Raw genomic sequence first — 17,893 nt, forward strand, 5'->3', positions numbered from 1 at the left:
ATGTGGCCCCCATACACTGGATGATAGTGGAGCTGCAGAAACTCAATGTGGCCCCCATACACTGGATGATAGTTGAGCTGCAGAAACTCGATGTGGCCCCCATACACTGGATGATAGTGGAGCTGCAGAAACTCAATGTGGCCCCCATACACTGGATGATAGTGGAGCTGCAGAAACTCGATGTGGCCCCCATACACTGGATGATAGTGGAGCTGCAGAAACTCAATGTGGCCCCCATACACTGGATGATAGTTGAGCTGCAGAAACTCGATGTGGCCCCCATACACTGGATGATAGTGGAGCTGCAGAAACTCGATGTGGCCCCCATACACTGGATGATAGTGGAGCTGCAGAAACTCAATGTGGCCCCCATACACTGGATGATAGTGGAGCTGCAGAAACTCAATGTGGCCCCCATACACTGGATGATAGTGGAGCTGCAGAAACTCGATGTGGCCCCCATACACTGGATGATAGTGGAGCTGCAGAAACTCAATGTGGCCCCCATACACTGGATGATAGTGGAGCTGCAGAAACTCAATGTGGCCCCCATACACTGGATGATAGTTGAGCTGCAGAAACTCGATGTGGCCCCCATACACTGGATGATAGTGGAACTGCAGAAACTCAATGTGGCCCCCATACACTGGATGATAGTTGAGCTGCAGAAACTCGATGTGGCCTCCATACACTGGATGATAGTGGAGCTGCAGAAACTCAATGTGGCCTCCATACACTGGATGATAGTGGAGCTGCAGAAACTCAATGTGGCCTCCATACACTGGATGATAGTGGAGCTGCAGAAACTCAATGTGGCCCCCATACACTGGATGATCGTTGAGCTGCAGAAACCCGACACACGTAGCTTTCCGATTCCGTCTCCGTCCACTGTGATATTTCTGGTACCAGTAGCTGCGAAGAACAGTTGATTGGTGGGGGTGCTGACAAGTTGTCAGACCTAACCAACGATATTGCTGAACTATCCTGAAGAAATATCAATATCTAGAGCCCCGAGAACTCTGTTAAAGGGCAATTTCGGCAAGGGATTGTCCAGTGGGGGAAAGGGCTCAAAGCCAATGTTTATTGGGACTCTGCTGATCCCCAGTTATTGGCTCAACACAGGAAAAGCCTGAAGATGCCTACGCAGCCAAATCATTGCCACAGCAGTGACCCACTTCAGCCATTGACCGGCTGATCAGGCAAATCCTGGGATTTCCTGCATGTTGAGCCATGACCAGCAACAAGAGGGACATAGTAAGCACAGGGAACTGGTGAGGGGGACTATCCATTCTTTTATTTTTTTAATCCCATCTTTAAACTTTCTAAAGAATTTAGGTCTCTAATATGACAAAAGATGATTTTGTGTTAAATCTCAGTGTTTTATCCTTGAAAATATACACAGCATTTAACACTTTTGCTTCTAAGACAATTCTCTCACTTTCGACAAACACAAATAAAACCTAAAATTATAAAATAAGAAAATCGTATTGCTCCCACCAACATACCCATATATTTTAAGCAACTAAACACCTGGCACATTATAAAAATGCCACCAAACACTTTATACACATGGGCACCTCTGTGCAATTTTGCATCAAAGCATAACAAAAAAATAAGGTCTACATACACATCATCACTAGACATGAACAGACCCAAAATACCCATGATCCAGATGCTGGTAAACATGCGAGTTAGTGTTTACAAACGGTCCGATTAGGCACAAGTGATGATTGTATTTTCAAATGCAAAATCATCAGTGAACACACATGTTCTCCAACTGGTAAAGGGTGCAATAACATGGTGGGGGGAGGGGGTCACTGGAGGCTGCAAAGGAGGGAAGGTGATCGGCTGCATCCACAGGATATGCCATAAATGTCTGATAGTTGTGGGTCCCATCTCTGGGACTCACACCTATGTACAGAATGGAGGTCTCACAACTGCTGGGAATAAAGAGGTGGCACTGCATGTATGACTCACCATTCACTTCTATAGTAGTTCTGAAAATAACAAAATAGAACATAGTTCAGTGACGTCACACTGCTCTCGATACTAGCGAATTAAACTTAAAGCATTGCCACCGGCCGGAGCAAGCACGCTGTGTAGTAAGAGCATAGGGCTCTTCATCCCACTCTCATATACACCTACTTATATAGCAAGAGGTTTAGCACATGCAAGAGAAAGACTGCCAGATTGAAGCAGGTATGCATATACATATTTGAAATATTTCTGTTTATGGTGTTGTAAAAAGAGTGGGGGATATTATCACGCGGAACCATATCAGTTATATCAGTTTGTGTTCTTTTGGCGCTACTACTGCGGTACCACAGCGTGAGTGACAGAATTTAGAGGATTAAGCGCCAGTGTAAAAAACAGTGTTTCAGTATAGTATATTTATATTTATTACAGACATCCTTGGCAGTAAAAGGGTTAAAGGGAACTCATCACCTGATTTGGGGCCATTAAACTGCCAGAATGCAATTCCACAGCGGAGGTTTACAGTCCCAATCCTGCATCCGTCCCTGGAAAGTATAGTAAGGCTACAACGACACAATGCAGGTCTGCATTGTTAATGGCCGCACAGGAATGGCAAGTGAATGCTAAGCCGCTGCATATTTACATCAGAGGAATCAATGAAATAAAGTCAGAGGCTAACAGTCAATTTTCCGCTGTGGATTTGCAGATTCCCAAACAAATTTACCTACATTCAATGAGGCCAATTTGCATGAACCCACAGCAAGACTTGAAATGCAAATTCTGTTTTCCAAGTCTCACAAAGTATGCATAATGGCTGTGCGTCATAACTGTAAAGGAACAGGTTTTTTGGGCTGGCCTAATGTCTTTCTCAGCCATATTATTCCTTGTTTCACTTGCACAGCTAAATGCATTTCTCTCACAAGCAGGGAGTGTCTCCCTTCTGTGCAATCTGCCAGTACTGTATGCAGTGACCTTACTTCCCACTAAGTTTGTTTTCTTCTCTGGAACTCAGAAAGCTGATAAGGAGGGAGAGATCAGACTTAGACACACAGGAGCTTCTCTGTTCCTCTATCAGGCTCTGGATCTCAGCGAGCACTTCCTCTCTGCTGTCTCCTGGGTCTCCGTTACTAGAGATGGCTCTTGCCTGACAACAGGCAGTGGACAGCAAATTAGGCAGAAGTAAGACCCCTAGCGGCCATGACTTTACAGCTTTTGTGCAGGTAAATGCAGGCAGATTTTGCTAATTGCACCAATCTCTATTAAATTAAATTGTGTGAAAGTACAGTGACTCTGAGGCAGTGAAATCCCACACCGCATAGACTTTACATTGAAATCACTGGAGCACAGTTTTTAGTCCTGAAAACTGCATGAAAGTTCCACGGTGTAAACATGCCCAAACTGAATCACTTCTTAGGCTTCCTACACACAACCGTAGGTGTCCCGTTGCCGTATTGCAGACCGCATATGCGGATCCGCAATACACGGGCACCGTTCCGCGGGCATTGCGCATCACGGATGCGGACCCATTGACTTAAACGCTACGGATCAGGAGATCAGGTATAATGGAAAGATCTGCACCTGTTCTGTGTTTTGACCAGGACAGATCCGCAAAACATGGACAGTGGCAATGTGCGTTCTGCATTTTGCGGACCGCACATCGCCGGAACTAATAGAAATGCCTATTCTTGTCTGCAATTGCGGACAAGAATAGGACATGTTCTATTTTTTTGGGGGAATGGAAAAGCGGACCCGGAAGTGCGGGTCTGCATTTCCAGAGCCGGGCCGCACATCGCGCGGGCGCCATAGAAATGAATGGGTCCGCAATTCGGTTCGGCAAAATGCAGAACAAAATTGCGGACGTGTGAATGGGGCCTTACTGATAAAAATAACTGAAGTGTGAACCAGAGTTATCAAGGGCTGGTCCAAAAAACATTACATGTAAATGAGATTTGTCATGAATGTGCGATTAGTAGAGGTCTCAACGCTGGGGGCCCCACTGTTACCAATGGAGAGGTCACGACGTTCATGTGCGGAGGTCAGGCGGGAATGACACCGAGCAGTTTTCTAGTCAAACACAAAAGTAGATATGAAAGGAACGACACAGATCAATCTTTCCTTTTTGGATCGACTTCTGTGATTAGCTCAACCGCTCTCTTTAAGGGCTGCTCCAGAAATAGAAGAAAACATTATGAGGTGACAAAGATGAACCTGTGATTATTAGCAGCTTGGAGCCGCAGAGGATGTGTGCCGATGTTCTGGGAAGGTGAGGCCAGTTCTATGCTATGACTGCACTGGACCTATAGCCAGAGAGTGAGAACAGAACAGGGATAAAGGAGGCTCTATGGCTACATCCATCAGACACACGCACGATCCCCACCTTACTCCCCGCACATTTATCCAGGAACTCCCGCAGCTCAATGCGCATCGCCTCCCTCAAAACGTTTAGGTTCACCCGGCCGCAGGAAAGATGAGCCGCCATCTTGAGACTCCTGGTGACAGCCGGATTCATGTGACAGAGTGTGTGTGTGTCACGTGATAGGAAAGAACGCGTCCAGGCAGCACTAGTGGCTCGCCGAGCGCTTTTCTTACAGCGTCCTGACCTCGATCTGCAACCATTGGTTTAGAGGGGTCATGTAACCGGTGGTACGTGGCAAGGCAAATAAATGATGGAGGCTAGGGGGAGAATAGCAGGGGCGCGCTGTAATGTGGATGTTATTTAGATGTGAGCTCTGCAAGAGCGCTACAGCCAGGGAGAAGGAACGCCCAGGGAGAAACAGGGCAGACTCCTCCCTGGTGAACCGATAGTAGCAATTACCATACAGTGCGGGAGACGGTAACAGGGCCACAGCGGGCGAATGCTCTACATGTCCAGATAGTTATCTTAAAATGTTCGGACCCATGAAAGGTCCTTTTTAAGGACTATAGTTGTATCTGGCACCAATATATATTTTTTGCGCAACCTGCGCTAAATAGCTTGCAATTGTTTGGCCGCTGCAGACAGCGACATTATCTTCGCTACATCTCCTGTCTAACGGGTGTGCAACCTAAAAATATCCGTGACATCCAGTGTACTTTTTTCCTAGACGGTGTGCTCTGCGGACAGTTACATTACCTGCGCTACATCTCCTGTATAACGTTTGCGTATCCGAAATATCATTAAAAAAATGTTTGCTGCTGGTGGCAGCGACATTACCTGGGGTGCATAGGACAAGGGATTAAAAGATCCCAGGTTCTAGCCCCTAAGGGCAATATTTATTAAATAAAAAAAGTAAAATAAAAAACACCAAAATATTAAGTATAATTCACCCCCTTTGCCAATTTTACATATAAAATATATAAACAATAAATAAACATATTACATATTGCCACGTATAAAAAGTCTTTTAGTCACCTTGCCCCCCCCAAAAAAAAATAGGATAGGATTCTTCAATTACAGTGGGATGTGAAAGTTTGGGCAACCTTGTTAATCGTTATGATTTTCCTGTATAAATCGTTGGTTGTTACGATAAAAAATGTCAGTTAAATATATCATATAGGCGACACACACTGTGATATTTGAGAAGTGAAATGAAGTTTATTGGATTTACAGAAAGTGTGCTATACTTGTTTAAACAAAATTAGGCAGGTGCATAAATTTGGGCACCACAAAAAAGAAATGAAATCAATATTTAGTAGATCCTCCTTTTGCAGAAATTACAGCCTCTAAACGCTTCCTGTAGGTTCCAATGAGAGTCTGGATTCTGGTTGAAGGTATTTTGGACCATTCCTCTTTACAAAACATCTTTAGTTCATTCAGGTTTGATGGCTTCCGAGCATGGACAGCTCTCTTTAAGTCACACCACAGATTTTCAATTATATTCAGGTCTGGGGACGGAGATGGCCATTCCAGAACGTTGTACTTGTTCCTCTGTATAAATGCCTTAGTGGATTTTGAGCAGTGTTTAGGGTCGTTGTCTTGTTGAAAGATCCAGCCCCGGCGCAGCTTCAGCTTTGTCACTGATTCCTGGACATTGGTCTCCAGAATCTGCTGATACTGAGTGGAATCCATGCGTCCCTCAACTTTGACAAGATTCCCAGTCCCTGCACTGGCCACACAGCCCCACAGCATGATGGAACCACCACCATATTTTACTGTAGGTAGCAGGTGTTTTTCTTGGAATGCTGTGTTCTTTTTCCTCCATGCATAACGCCCCTTGTTATGGCCAAATAACTCAATTTTTGTTTCATCAGTCCACAGCACCTTATTCCAAAATGAAGCTGGCTTGTCCAAATGTGCTTTAGCCCACCTCAAGCGGCACTTTTTGTGCTGTGGGCGGAGAAAAGGCTTCCTCTGCATCACTCTCGCATACAGCATCTCCTTGTGTAAAGAGCGCCGAATGGTTGAACGATGCACAGTGACTCCATCTGCAGCAAGATGATGTTGTAGGTCTTTGGTGCTGGTCTGTGGGTTGACTCTGACTGTTCTCTCCATTTGTTGCTTCTGTCTATCCGAGATTTTTCTTGGTCTGCCACTTCGAGCCTTAACTTGAACTGAGCCTGTGGTCTTCCATTTCCTCAATATGTTCCTAACTGTGGAAACAGATAGCTGAAATCTCTGAGACAGCTTTCTGTATCCTTCCCCTAAACCATGATGGTGAACAATCTTTGTCTTCAGGTCATTTGAGAGTTGTTTTGAGACCCCCATGTTGCTACTCTTCAGAGAAAATTAAAAGAGGAGGGAAACTTACAATTGACCCCCTTAAATACTCTTTCTCATAATTGGATTCACCTGTGTATGTAGGTCAGGGGTCACTGAGCTTACCAAGCCAATTTGAGTTCCAATAATTAGTTCTAAAGGTTTTGGAATCAATAAAATGACAACAGTGCCCAAATTTATGCACCTGCCTAATTTTGTTTAAACAATTATAGCACACTTTCTGTAAATCCAATAAACTTCATTTCACTTCTCAAATATCACTGTGTGTGTCTCCTATATGATATATTTAACTGACATTTTTTATCCTAACAACCAACGGTTTATACAGGAAAATCATGACGATTAACAAGGTTGCCCAAACTTTCGCATCCCACTGTATGGACCGGACGTTCCCTAAAATGCGGAATGCACGCGTTTTTTTTGGTGTTTATTTTTTTCGCGTGGTATCGAGTATTGCAATACTTTTTTATGGTATCGAAACTGAATAAAAATTTTGGTATCAAAACAACCCTACATTCAGTGTAATTTTTTTCGCAGCTGGTGACAGCGACATTATCTGCGCTATATCTTCTGTGTAACGTGTGCGCAGCCTAAAAATATCTGTGACATCCAGTGTACTTTTTCGGTAGACGGTGTCCACTGCGGACAGTTACATTACCTGCGCTACATCTCCTGTATAATGTTTGCTTATCCAAAATATCAGTGACATTCAGTCGAATTTTTTTGCTGCTGGTGGCAGCGACATTACCTGCGCTACATGTCCTGTATAACGTTAGCACATCTGAAATATCAGTGACATTCAGTCTGATTTTTTTGCTGCTGGTGGCAGCGAGATTACCTGTGCTACATCTCCTGTATAATGTTAGCACATCCGAAATATCAGTGGACATTCAGTGTAATTTTTTTTGCCGCTGGTGACAGCGACATTATCTGCGCTACATCTCCTGTGTAACGTGTGCGTAGCCTAAAAATATCTGTGACATCAAGTGTACTTTTTCTGTAGACGGTGTCCGCTGCGAACAGTTATAACTGAGGTTCTTGTTAGGTCAACAAGTCAGGAGGATGACCAGAGTGAGGAAATGGAAGAGGAGGTGCTGGACGATGAAGTCACTGACCCAACCTAGGAAGGTGGCAAGCCGAGCGAGGACAGCAGTACAGAGGGGGAGGGATCCGCAGCACCGCAACAGGCTGGAAGAGGCAGGGGGGTGGCAAAAGGGAGAAGGTGAGCCACACCATCCAGGCCCACAATTGTTTCCCCAGAGCACCCCCTTGCGGCAATCTCCCTTGCCAAGGGGTAGGTGTTAAAGGGCTTCTGTCACCCCACAAAAGTCTTTTTTTTTTTTTTGGATAGTTACATTCCTTATAGCGCGATATAGGAGAATATAATCTTGTCACTTACTTTCATGCGGCCGTTTCTTTAGAAAACGAAGTTTTATAATATGTAAATCCGGTCTCTACCAGCAAGTAGGGCGTCTACTTGCTGGTAGCCGCAGCAGAAAACCGCCCCCTCGCCGTGTTGATTGACAGGGCCAGCCGTGATCTCCTCCTCCGGCCGGCCCTGTCAGTATTTCAAAAATCGCGCGCCTCTGTTCATTCGGCGCAGGCGCTCTGAGATGAGGAGGCTCGTCTCCTCAGAACTCCCTCAGTGCGCCTGCGCCGATGACATCACCGAAAGAGAAGACGTCATCGGCGCAGGCGCACTGAGGGAGTTCTGAGGAGACGAGCCTCCTCATCTCAGAGCGCCTGCGCCGAATGAACAGAGGCGCGCGATTTTTTAAATACTGACAGGGCCGGCCGGAGGAGGAGATCACGGCTGGCCCTGTCAATCAACACGGCGAGGGGGCGGTTTTCTGCAGCAGCTACCAGCAAGTAGACGCCCTACTTGCTGGTAGAGACCGGATTTACATATTATAAAACTTCGTTTTCTAAAGAAACGGCCGCATGAAAGTAAGTGACAAGATTATATTCTCCTATATCGCGCTATAAGGAATGTAACTATCCAAAAAAAAAAATATGACTTTTGTGGGGTGACAGAAGCCCTTTAACCACCTCTGGACCGCTGTACGCACAGACGCGTCCTGGAGGTGGTTGTTTCATTCCGAGTGGACGCGCCGGCGCGTCCTCTCGCGAGACGCGAGGTTTCGGTCACAGCCGGCCCGCGCATGCTCATCGCGGGCCGGCAAAAGTTCGAGGAGAATTGCATCAGCAACCTGCCAGCCAATGATCGTCGCTGGCAGGTTGCTGATTTTTAAAAAATCGAATCACAAGCCATATAACAGATCATATTAGTAAATATGATCTGTTATATGGCTTCTCTGCTTCTGTGCTGGTCCTTTTCGTCGGTTGGATCCAGCACAGGAGCAGACTGAACTGTGAGTAGCACCAACACTACACCTTAGCCCCAGATCACCCCCCTGCACCCCAATTAACCCTTTGATCGCCCCTGTCAATCACTAGTGAAAGACAAAAAGTGATCAGTGTAAACTGTCACTTTTTTTTTTCACTAGTATTGGCTGTTAGGTTTTAGGGATAGTTTAGGCCCCTTGGTTAGGTAGTTAGCGTCAGTTAGCGTCCAACCCACCGCACCGGAGTCACTTTTATTTGCTGATTAGCGTATCGCTAATCAGCATTTGTACTTTTATAGTATCTGTAAGTGATCAAAACTGATCACAGTCAGATCTATAATAGTATTAGTGTCACCTTAGCTCGCCCTCCACCCAAAACGCAGTGTTTGCCCGATCAGGCCTGATCGGTCGCCCACACGTGCGTTCACCCACGCCCGCCCCACCGCAGTGACAAAAAATTATTATTTTTTGATCACTGCACATTCACTTTACACGCACTGCGGCGATAAAAAAAATCAGTTTTGATATTTTTTATCAACCGCAGCGGCCTCCGGTACTTCGCTAGCCTCCCCTTTGTAAGACAGGTTTGCTTTTTTTCTTGGGTAGTCTCAGGGAATACCCCTAAATTTAGTAGTCCAAAATGTCAAACAGGGGGTATTCTTCTGAAGAGGCCTACAGGATTCTGACCCAGTCGGATGAGGAATGGGAACCCTCATCTGACGAATCTAGCAGGTCAGAATATGAACCTGTAGAAAGCAGTGGCTCTCTGACCCAAAGTTCGGACGAGGAGGTTGAGGTCCCTGGCAGCACCAGGCGTACCCGGCCCCGTGTCGCTAGACCACAGGTTACGCAGGATCCGCTTCAAGAGCAGCAGAGTGGGGCTGTCGCTGCCGGATCACGTGGTGAGGCATACACCAGCAGCGCAGCCCTTCCTGGACCTAGTACCAGCACTGCCGTACAACCTGGTGAAGTAGCGAGCACCAGAAGGGCAGTTGAAGCTGGTACGGTGGCACGTGCAGTAGTTACCCCGTCGCAGCCACCGCGCAGACAGGCCCGTAGAGCCCCTAGAATCCCTGAGGTGCTGGCAAACCCTGATTGGCAGTCACCAACTTCAGCCGCACCTGTAGTTCCCCCTTTCACCGCCCAGTTTGGAGTTCGGGTTGAGACGGCTCAAATCGGTTCGGCCCTGGGATTTTTTGAGCTGTTCTTGACTGCGGAGCTCTTGGACTTAGTCGTGGCAGAGACAAACCGGTATGCCACACAATTTATAACCGCAAACCCGGGAAGCTATTATGCCCAGCCTTTCCGGTGGAAACCAGTCCAAGTTTCCGAACTTAAAATTTTTCTGGGCCTTCTCCTCAACATGGGCCTGACAAAAAAGCATATTGGTCCACGAACCCGATTCATCACATGCCCATGTTCTCTGCTGCTATGTCCAGGACACGATTTGAGGCCATCCTGCGTTTTCTGCATTTTAGCGACAACACCACCTCCCGTCCCAGAGGCCACCCAGCTTTTGACCGGCTCCACAAAATTCGGCCCCTCATAGACCATTTCAACCAGAAATTTGCAGATTTGTATACCCCTGAGCAAAACATCTGCGTAGACGAGTCCCTAATACATTTTACCGGGCGCCTTGGCTTCAAACAATACATCCCAAGCAAGCGTGCCCGGTATGGGGTCAAATTGTATAAGCTCTGTGAAAGGGCCACAGGCTATACCCACAAATTTCGGATCTATGAGGGAAAAGATCAGACCCTGGAGCCGGTCGGTTGCCCTGACTACCTGGGGAGCAGTGGGAAGACAGTCTGGGACTTGGTGTCACCCTTATTCGGCAAGGGGTACCATCTTTATGTGGACAATTTTTACACAAGTGTGGCCCTCTTTAGGCATTTGTTTCTAGAACGGATTTGCGCCTGTGGCACCGCGCGAACTAGTCGCGTGGGCTTCCCCCAACGACTTGTAACCACCCGTCTTGCAAGGGGGGAGAGGGCTGCCTTGTGTAACGAAGAACTGCTCGCGGTGAAATGGAGAGACAAGCGTGACGTTTACATGCTCTCCTCCATTCACGCAGACACGACAATCCAAATTGAAAGGGCAACCCGTGTCATTGAAAAGCCCCTCTCAGTCCACGACTATAATGCGCTCATGGGAGGGGTGGACTTCAATGACCAGATGTTGGCTCCCTATTTAGTTTCCCGCAGAACCAGACGCTGGTATAAGAAGGTGTCTGTATATTTAATTCAATTGGCGCTGTATAATAGTTTTGTTCTCTTCAGTAAGGCTGGGAGAACAGGATCCTTCCTCAAATTCCAGGAAGAGATCATCGAGAACCTCCTTTACCCAGGAGGTTCCGTGGCCCCATCCACCAGTGTAGTTAGCCGTCTACACGAGCGACATTTCCCCAGTGTCGTTGTTGGTACCTCAACCCAACCGCCACCCCGAAAAAAATGTCGTGTCTGTAGCAGGAGTGGAATAAGGCATGACACCCGCTATTTCTGTCCTGACTGCCCTGACCACCCTGCCCTATGCTTAGGAGAGTGTTTCCGGAAGTACCACACACAGGTACACCTAGCATAGGGATTGCATCTCACAGGACAGGCACACAGGGCTATTAGGGCCCTTTTACTCACAGCTGCTGCAAACCTCTCCTTTCACCTGGGATAAAGTGCATAACGTACTTTGCCACATCTTTGGGCGATTTGCGCTTTGCACATTGTCCCATGGGGAAGGAGAGGTTTGTTCTATAAAGGTAAAAAAAACTAAACAAAAAAAAAATTACCGGTAAGTAAAAAAGTTAAAAAAGTAAAAAAAAAGTTAATATGTTTTGTTCTAAAGTTAATAAAGTTATTGCGTTGCGGCCTGGTTTTTTCTTTTTTGTTTTGTTTTCTTTACCTTTCAGGTGGACCAACCGATCGACTAGCTGCAGCACTGATGTGCATTCGGACAGAAGCATTGCGCTGCTGTCAGATTACACGCAAGTCGGTGTATGCGGCGCTGCAAGACGAGATTTCTCCTCTGCAGTAAAAGATACGTTTGCCGAGGCATATGAGCTGAGGAGGTGGCGGTGTTCATATACTTTGGCAAACACTTTGTATATATAAAAAAAAAAATCCCGGCAATGATTTATTCATCCACATCGATTGATGTGAATGGAGAAATCGGGTTTGCCAGGGCATACGAGCTAAGTGGGTATGGATGTTGGGCGGAGCTCCTATGTCCTGGCAGACGCCTTTCCCCTCCTTTTTCTTTTTTTGGCAGAGATTTTTTCATCCACATTGATCGATGCGAATGAAGAAATCTGTGCCGTTCATTTTTTTCTTTCAGCCCAGAGGCTGAACGGAAAAAAAAAATCTCATTACCTGTATGCTCAATATAAGGAGAATAGCAGAAACTCCTAATGCTGGGCATACATGTAATGATTGCGGAGACCCTCAAATGCCAGGGCAGTACAAACACCCCACAAATAACACCATTTTGGAAAGAAGACACCCCAAGGTATTCGCTGAGAGGCATATTGAGTCCATGAAAGATTGAAATTTTTGTCCCAAGTTAGCGGAAAGGGAGACTTTGTGAGAACAAAATCAAAAAAATCAATTTCCGCTAACTCGTGCCCAAAATTTTTTTTTTATATGAACTCGCCATGCCCCTCATTGAATACCTTGGGGTGTCTTCTTTCCAAAATGGGGTCACATGTGGGGTATTTATACTGCCCTGGCATTTTAGGGGCCCCAAAGCGTGAGAAGAAGTCTGGTATCCAAATGTCTAAAAATGCCCTCCTAAAAGGAATTTGGGCACCTTTGCCCACCTAGGCTGCAAAAAAGTGTCACACATGTGGTATCTCCGTATTCAGGAGAAGTTGGGGAATATGTTTTGGGGTGTCATTTTACATATACCCATGCTGGGTGAGATAAATATCTTGGTCAAATGCCAACTTTGTATAAAAAAAGGGGAAAAGTTGTCTTTTGCCAAGATATTTCTCTCACCCAGCATGGGTATATGTAAAATGACACCACAAAACACATTCCCCAACTTCTCCTGAATACGGCGATACCACATGTGTGACACTTTTTTGCAGCCTAGGTGGGCAAAGGGGCCCACATTCCAAAGAGCACCTTTCGGATTTCACAGGTCATTTACCTACTTACCACACATTAGGGCCCCTGGAAAATGCCAGGGCAGTATAACTACCCCACAAGTGACCCCATTTTGGAAAGAAGACACCCCAAGGTATTCCGTGAGGGGCATGGCAAGTTCCTAGAATTTTTTATTTTTTGTCACAAGTTAGTGGAAAATGATGATTTTTTTTTTTTTTTTTTTTTTCCATACAAAGTCTCATATTCCACTAACTTGTGACAAAAAATAAAAACTTCCATGAACTCACTATGCCCATCAGCGAATACCTTGGGGTCTCTTCTTTCCAAAATGGGGTCACTTGTGGGGTAGTTATACTGCCCTGGCATTCTAGGGGCCCAAATGTGTGGTAAGGAGTTTGAAATCAAATTCTGTAAAAACTGACCAGTGAAATCCGAAAGGTGCTCTTTGGAATATGGGCCCCTTTGCCCACCTAGGCTGCAAAAAAGTGTCACACATCTGGTATCTCTGTATTCAGGAGAAGTTGAGGAATGTGTTTTGGGGTGTCTTTTTACATATACCCATGCTGGGTGAGATAAATATCTTGGTCAAATGCCAACTTTGTATAAAAAAATGGGAAAAGTTGTCTTTTGCCAAGATATTTCTCTCACCCAGCATGGGTATATGTAAAATGACACCCCAAAACACATTCCCCAACTTCTCCTGAGTACGGAGATACCAGATGTGTGACACTTTTTTGCAGCCTAGGTGGGCAAAGGGGCCCATATTCCAAATAGCACCTTTCGGATTTCACTGGTCAGTTTTTACAGAATTTGATTTCAAACTCCTTACCACACATTTGGGCCCCTAGAATGCCAGGGCAGTATAACTACCTCACAAGTGACCCCATTTTGGAAAGAAGACACCCCAAGGTATTCCGTGAGGGGCATGGCGAGTTCCTAGAATTTTTTATTTTTTGTCACAAGTTAGTGGAAAATGATGATTTTATTTTTTTTTATTTTTTTTCATACAAAGTCTCATATTCCACTAACTTGTGACAAAAAATAAAAACTTCCATGAACTCACTATGCCCATCAGCGAATACCTTGGGGTCTCTTCTTTCAAAAATGGGGTCACTTGTGGGGTAGTTATACTGCCCTGGCATTCTAGGGGCCCAAATGTGTGGTAAGGAGTTTGAAATCAAATTCTGTAAAAACTGACCAGTGAAATCCGAAAGGTGCTCTTTGTAATATGGGCCCCTTTGCCCACCTAGGCTGCAAAAAAGTGTCACACATCTGGTATCTCCGTACTCAGGAGAAGTTGGGGAATGTGTTTTGGGGTGTCATTTTACATATACCCATGCTGGGTGAGAGAAATATCTTGGCAAAAGACAACTTTTCCCATTTTTTTATACAAAGTTGGCATTTGACCAAGATATTTATCTCACCCAGCATGGGTATATGTAAAAAGACACCCCAAAACACATTCCTCAACTTCTCCTGAATACAGAGATACCAGATGTGTGACACTTTTTTGCAGCCTAGGTGGGCGAAGGGGCCCATATTCCAAAGAGCACCTTTCGGATTTCACTGGTCATTTTTTACAGAATTTGATTTCAAACTCCTTACCACACATTTGGGCCCCTAGAATGCCAGGGCAGTATAACTACCCCACAAGTGACCCCATTTTGGAAAGAAGACACCCCAAGGTATTCCGTGAGGGGCATGGCGAGTTCCTAGAATTTTTTATTTTTTGTCACAAGTTAGTGGAAAATGATGATTTTTTATTTTATTTTTTTTTTCATACAAAGTCTCATATTCCACTAACTTGTGACAAAAAATAAAAACTTCCATGAACTCACTATGCCCATCAGCGAATACCTTGGGGTTTCTTCTTTCCAAAATGGGGTCACTTGTGGGGTAGTTATACTGCCCTGGCATTCTAGGGGCCCAAATGTGTGGTAAGGAGTTTGAAATCAAATTCTGTAAAAACTGACCAGTAAAATCCGAAAGGTGCTCTTTGGAATATGGGCCCCTTTGCCCACCTAGGCTGCAAAAAAGTGTCACACATCTGGTATCTCTGTATTCAAGAGAAGTTGAGGAATGTGTTTTGGGGTGTCTTTTTACATATACCCATGCTGGGTGAGATAAATATCTTGGTCAAGTGCCAACTTTGTATAAAAAAATGGGAAAAGTTGTCTTTTGCCAAGATATTTCTCTCACCCAGCATGGGTATATGTAAAATGACACCCCAAAACACATTCCCCAACTTTTCCTGAGTACGGAGATACCAGATGTGTGACACTTTTTTGCAGCCTAGGTGGGCAAAGGGGCCCATACTACAAAGAGCACCTTTCGGATTTCACTGGTCAGTTTTTACAGAATTTGATTTCAAACTCCTTACCACACATTTGGGCCCCTAGAATGCCAGGACAGTATAACTACCCCACAAGTGACCCCATTTTGGAAAGAAGAGACCCCAAGGTATTTCGTGATGGGCATAGTGAGTTCATAGAACTTTTTATTTTTTGTCACAAGTTAGTGGAATATGAGACTTTGTAAGAAAAAAAAAAAAATCATCATTTTCCGCTAACTTGTGACAAAAAATAAAAAGTTCTATGAACTCACTATGCCCATCAGCGAATACCTTAGGGTGTGTACTTTCCGAAATGGGGTCATTTGTGGGGTGTTTGTACTGTCTGGGCATTGTAGAACCTCAGGAAACATGACAGGTGCTCAGAAAGTCAGAGCTGCTTCAAAAAGCGGAAATTCACATTTTTGTACCATAGTTTGCAAACGCTATAACTTTTACCCAAACCATTTTTTTTTTACCCAAACATTTTTTTTTAATCAAAGACATGTAGAACAATAAATTTAGAGCAAAATTTCTATATGGATCTCGTTTTTTTTGCAAAATTTTACAACTGAAAGTGAAAAATGTCATTTTTTTGCAAAAAAATCGTTAAATTTCGATTAATAACAAAAAAAGTTAAAATGTCAACAGCAATGAAATACCACCAAATGAAAGCTCTATTAGTGAGAAGAAAAGGAGGTAAAATTCATTTGGGTGGTAAGTTGCATGACCGAGCAATAAACGGTGAAAGTAGTGTAGGTCAGAAGTGTAAAAAGTGGCCTGGTCTTTCAGGGTGCTTAAGCACTGGGGGCTGAGGTGGTTAAGCAGTGTAGCGCTTTTTTGAGGAAAGTGCGGAAGATAAAAGAATTGTCATTTGCAACCTGTGCCGAGCCAAAATGAGCAGGGGCGTGAACACTAGCAACCTCACCACCACCAGCATAATCTGCCACATGGCATCAAAGTAGACCTTATTGGGAAGGTCTACTTAAATACTGACACATGGATAAGTGCTTTTGGCCAGGGACGCTACATTTCCCTGACGGCACACTGGGACAACGTTGTGGAGGCCAGGAGTGAGTCGTACCCTGGAATGGCACAGGTGCTACCGACGCCAAGGATTGCGGGCCCTACTTCCATCAGGGTTTCCGCCACCTACGTTAGTGGCTGCAACTTCCCCTTCCCCTCCTCCACTTCCACCTCTGAATTATCATCTTGCAGCACCAGTCAGCCATCAGTCAGTAGCTGAAAGCAGTGGGGAAGCGGCAACAGGCCGTACTTAAACTGATCTGCTTAGGTGACAAACAGCACACCACCGCAGAGCTGTGGCAGGGGATAAGGGACCAGACTGAGCTGTGGCTCTCGCCACTCAACCTAGAACCAGGCACAGTTGTGTCTGATAATGGTCGTAACTTGGTGGCGGCTTTGGAGCTCGGCAAGCTCACACACATACCATTCCTAGCCCAAGTGTGGTTCAGCGGTTTCTCAAAACCTACCCCAATTTGCCTCCGCAAGTCATCGACAGCTTCCGACGGTCTGGTTCCACATGTTGGCCAGGCTTTGTGAGCAGCAGAGGGCAAAAGTGGAATACAAGCTGCAACATAGTCGTCGCCTTTCCAGTCAGTTTCCGCTCTTCACAAGCGACGAGTGAGCAATGATGTCTGATCTCTGTGAGGTTTTACGCAACTTTAAGGAATCAACACAGATGGTGAGCAGCGATAACGCTATTATCAGCGTAACCATCCCACTTCTGTGTCTACTCAAACGCTCGCTGCTCACAATTAAGGCGGACGCTCTGCATGTGGAAGAGGTGGAAATGGGGGAAGAGAGTACACAGGGTGATGGCCAGATCACCCTTAGTTCGTCTTCTCAGCGCAAATTGGATGAGGAGGAGAAGCAGGAGACAGTTGCCTCTGCTACAGAGGGTAGTACCCATGGAAGTTTTATTCCATCTGTTCAGCGTGGATGGGTAGAACAGGAGGAAGAGGATGAGGAGATTGAGAGTCATCCTCCTGATGAGGACAGCGAAGTCTTGTCTGTTGGGACTCTGGCACACATGGCTGACTTTATGTTAGTCTGCCTTTCTCGTGACACTCGCGTTGTACGCATTTTGGCCAACACCGATTACTGGTTGTTCGCCCTTCTCGACCCCCGCTACAAAGAAAACTTCTCATCTCTCATTCCTGTGGTGGAGAGGACGAGTAAAATGGTGCAATACCAGAAGTTCCTTGTGGAAAAATTACTCCAAAAATTTGCAGCTGACAAGGCTGGCTGCATAGTACGTAGTTCCTTGGCCAACCTAGGAGGGGAAACGAGGGGAACACACAGCCGTTCCAACAGAGGCAGGGAAACACTCTCCAAGGCCTGGGACAGTTTTATGACACCCCACCAGCACCCTCAACCTGATGCGCGGCCTAGTGTCACAAGGAGGGAAACATTTTGGAAGATGGTGAAG

The 17,893-nt window shown here is 45.5% G+C and overlaps 1 protein-coding gene across 1 annotated transcript in view; it reads right to left on the bottom strand.

Annotated features, from left to right (window-relative positions):
* The window catches only part of VPS33A (VPS33A core subunit of CORVET and HOPS complexes), a 41,284-nt gene extending 36,784 nt beyond the window's left edge, over positions 1–4,500 (bottom strand). The window contains exon 1 of the mRNA XM_040416155.1: positions 4,352–4,500. Within this exon, the coding sequence (XP_040272089.1) occupies positions 4,352–4,483 (132 nt within the window). The 5' untranslated portion in view covers positions 4,484–4,500. The remainder of the gene's footprint in view (positions 1–4,351) is intronic.
* Between the last annotated feature and the right edge of the window lie 13,393 nt (positions 4,501–17,893).

The sequence above is a fragment of the Bufo bufo genome, chromosome 2 (assembly GCF_905171765.1).
Source record: "Bufo bufo chromosome 2, aBufBuf1.1, whole genome shotgun sequence".
Taxonomy (NCBI): domain Eukaryota; kingdom Metazoa; phylum Chordata; class Amphibia; order Anura; family Bufonidae; genus Bufo; species Bufo bufo.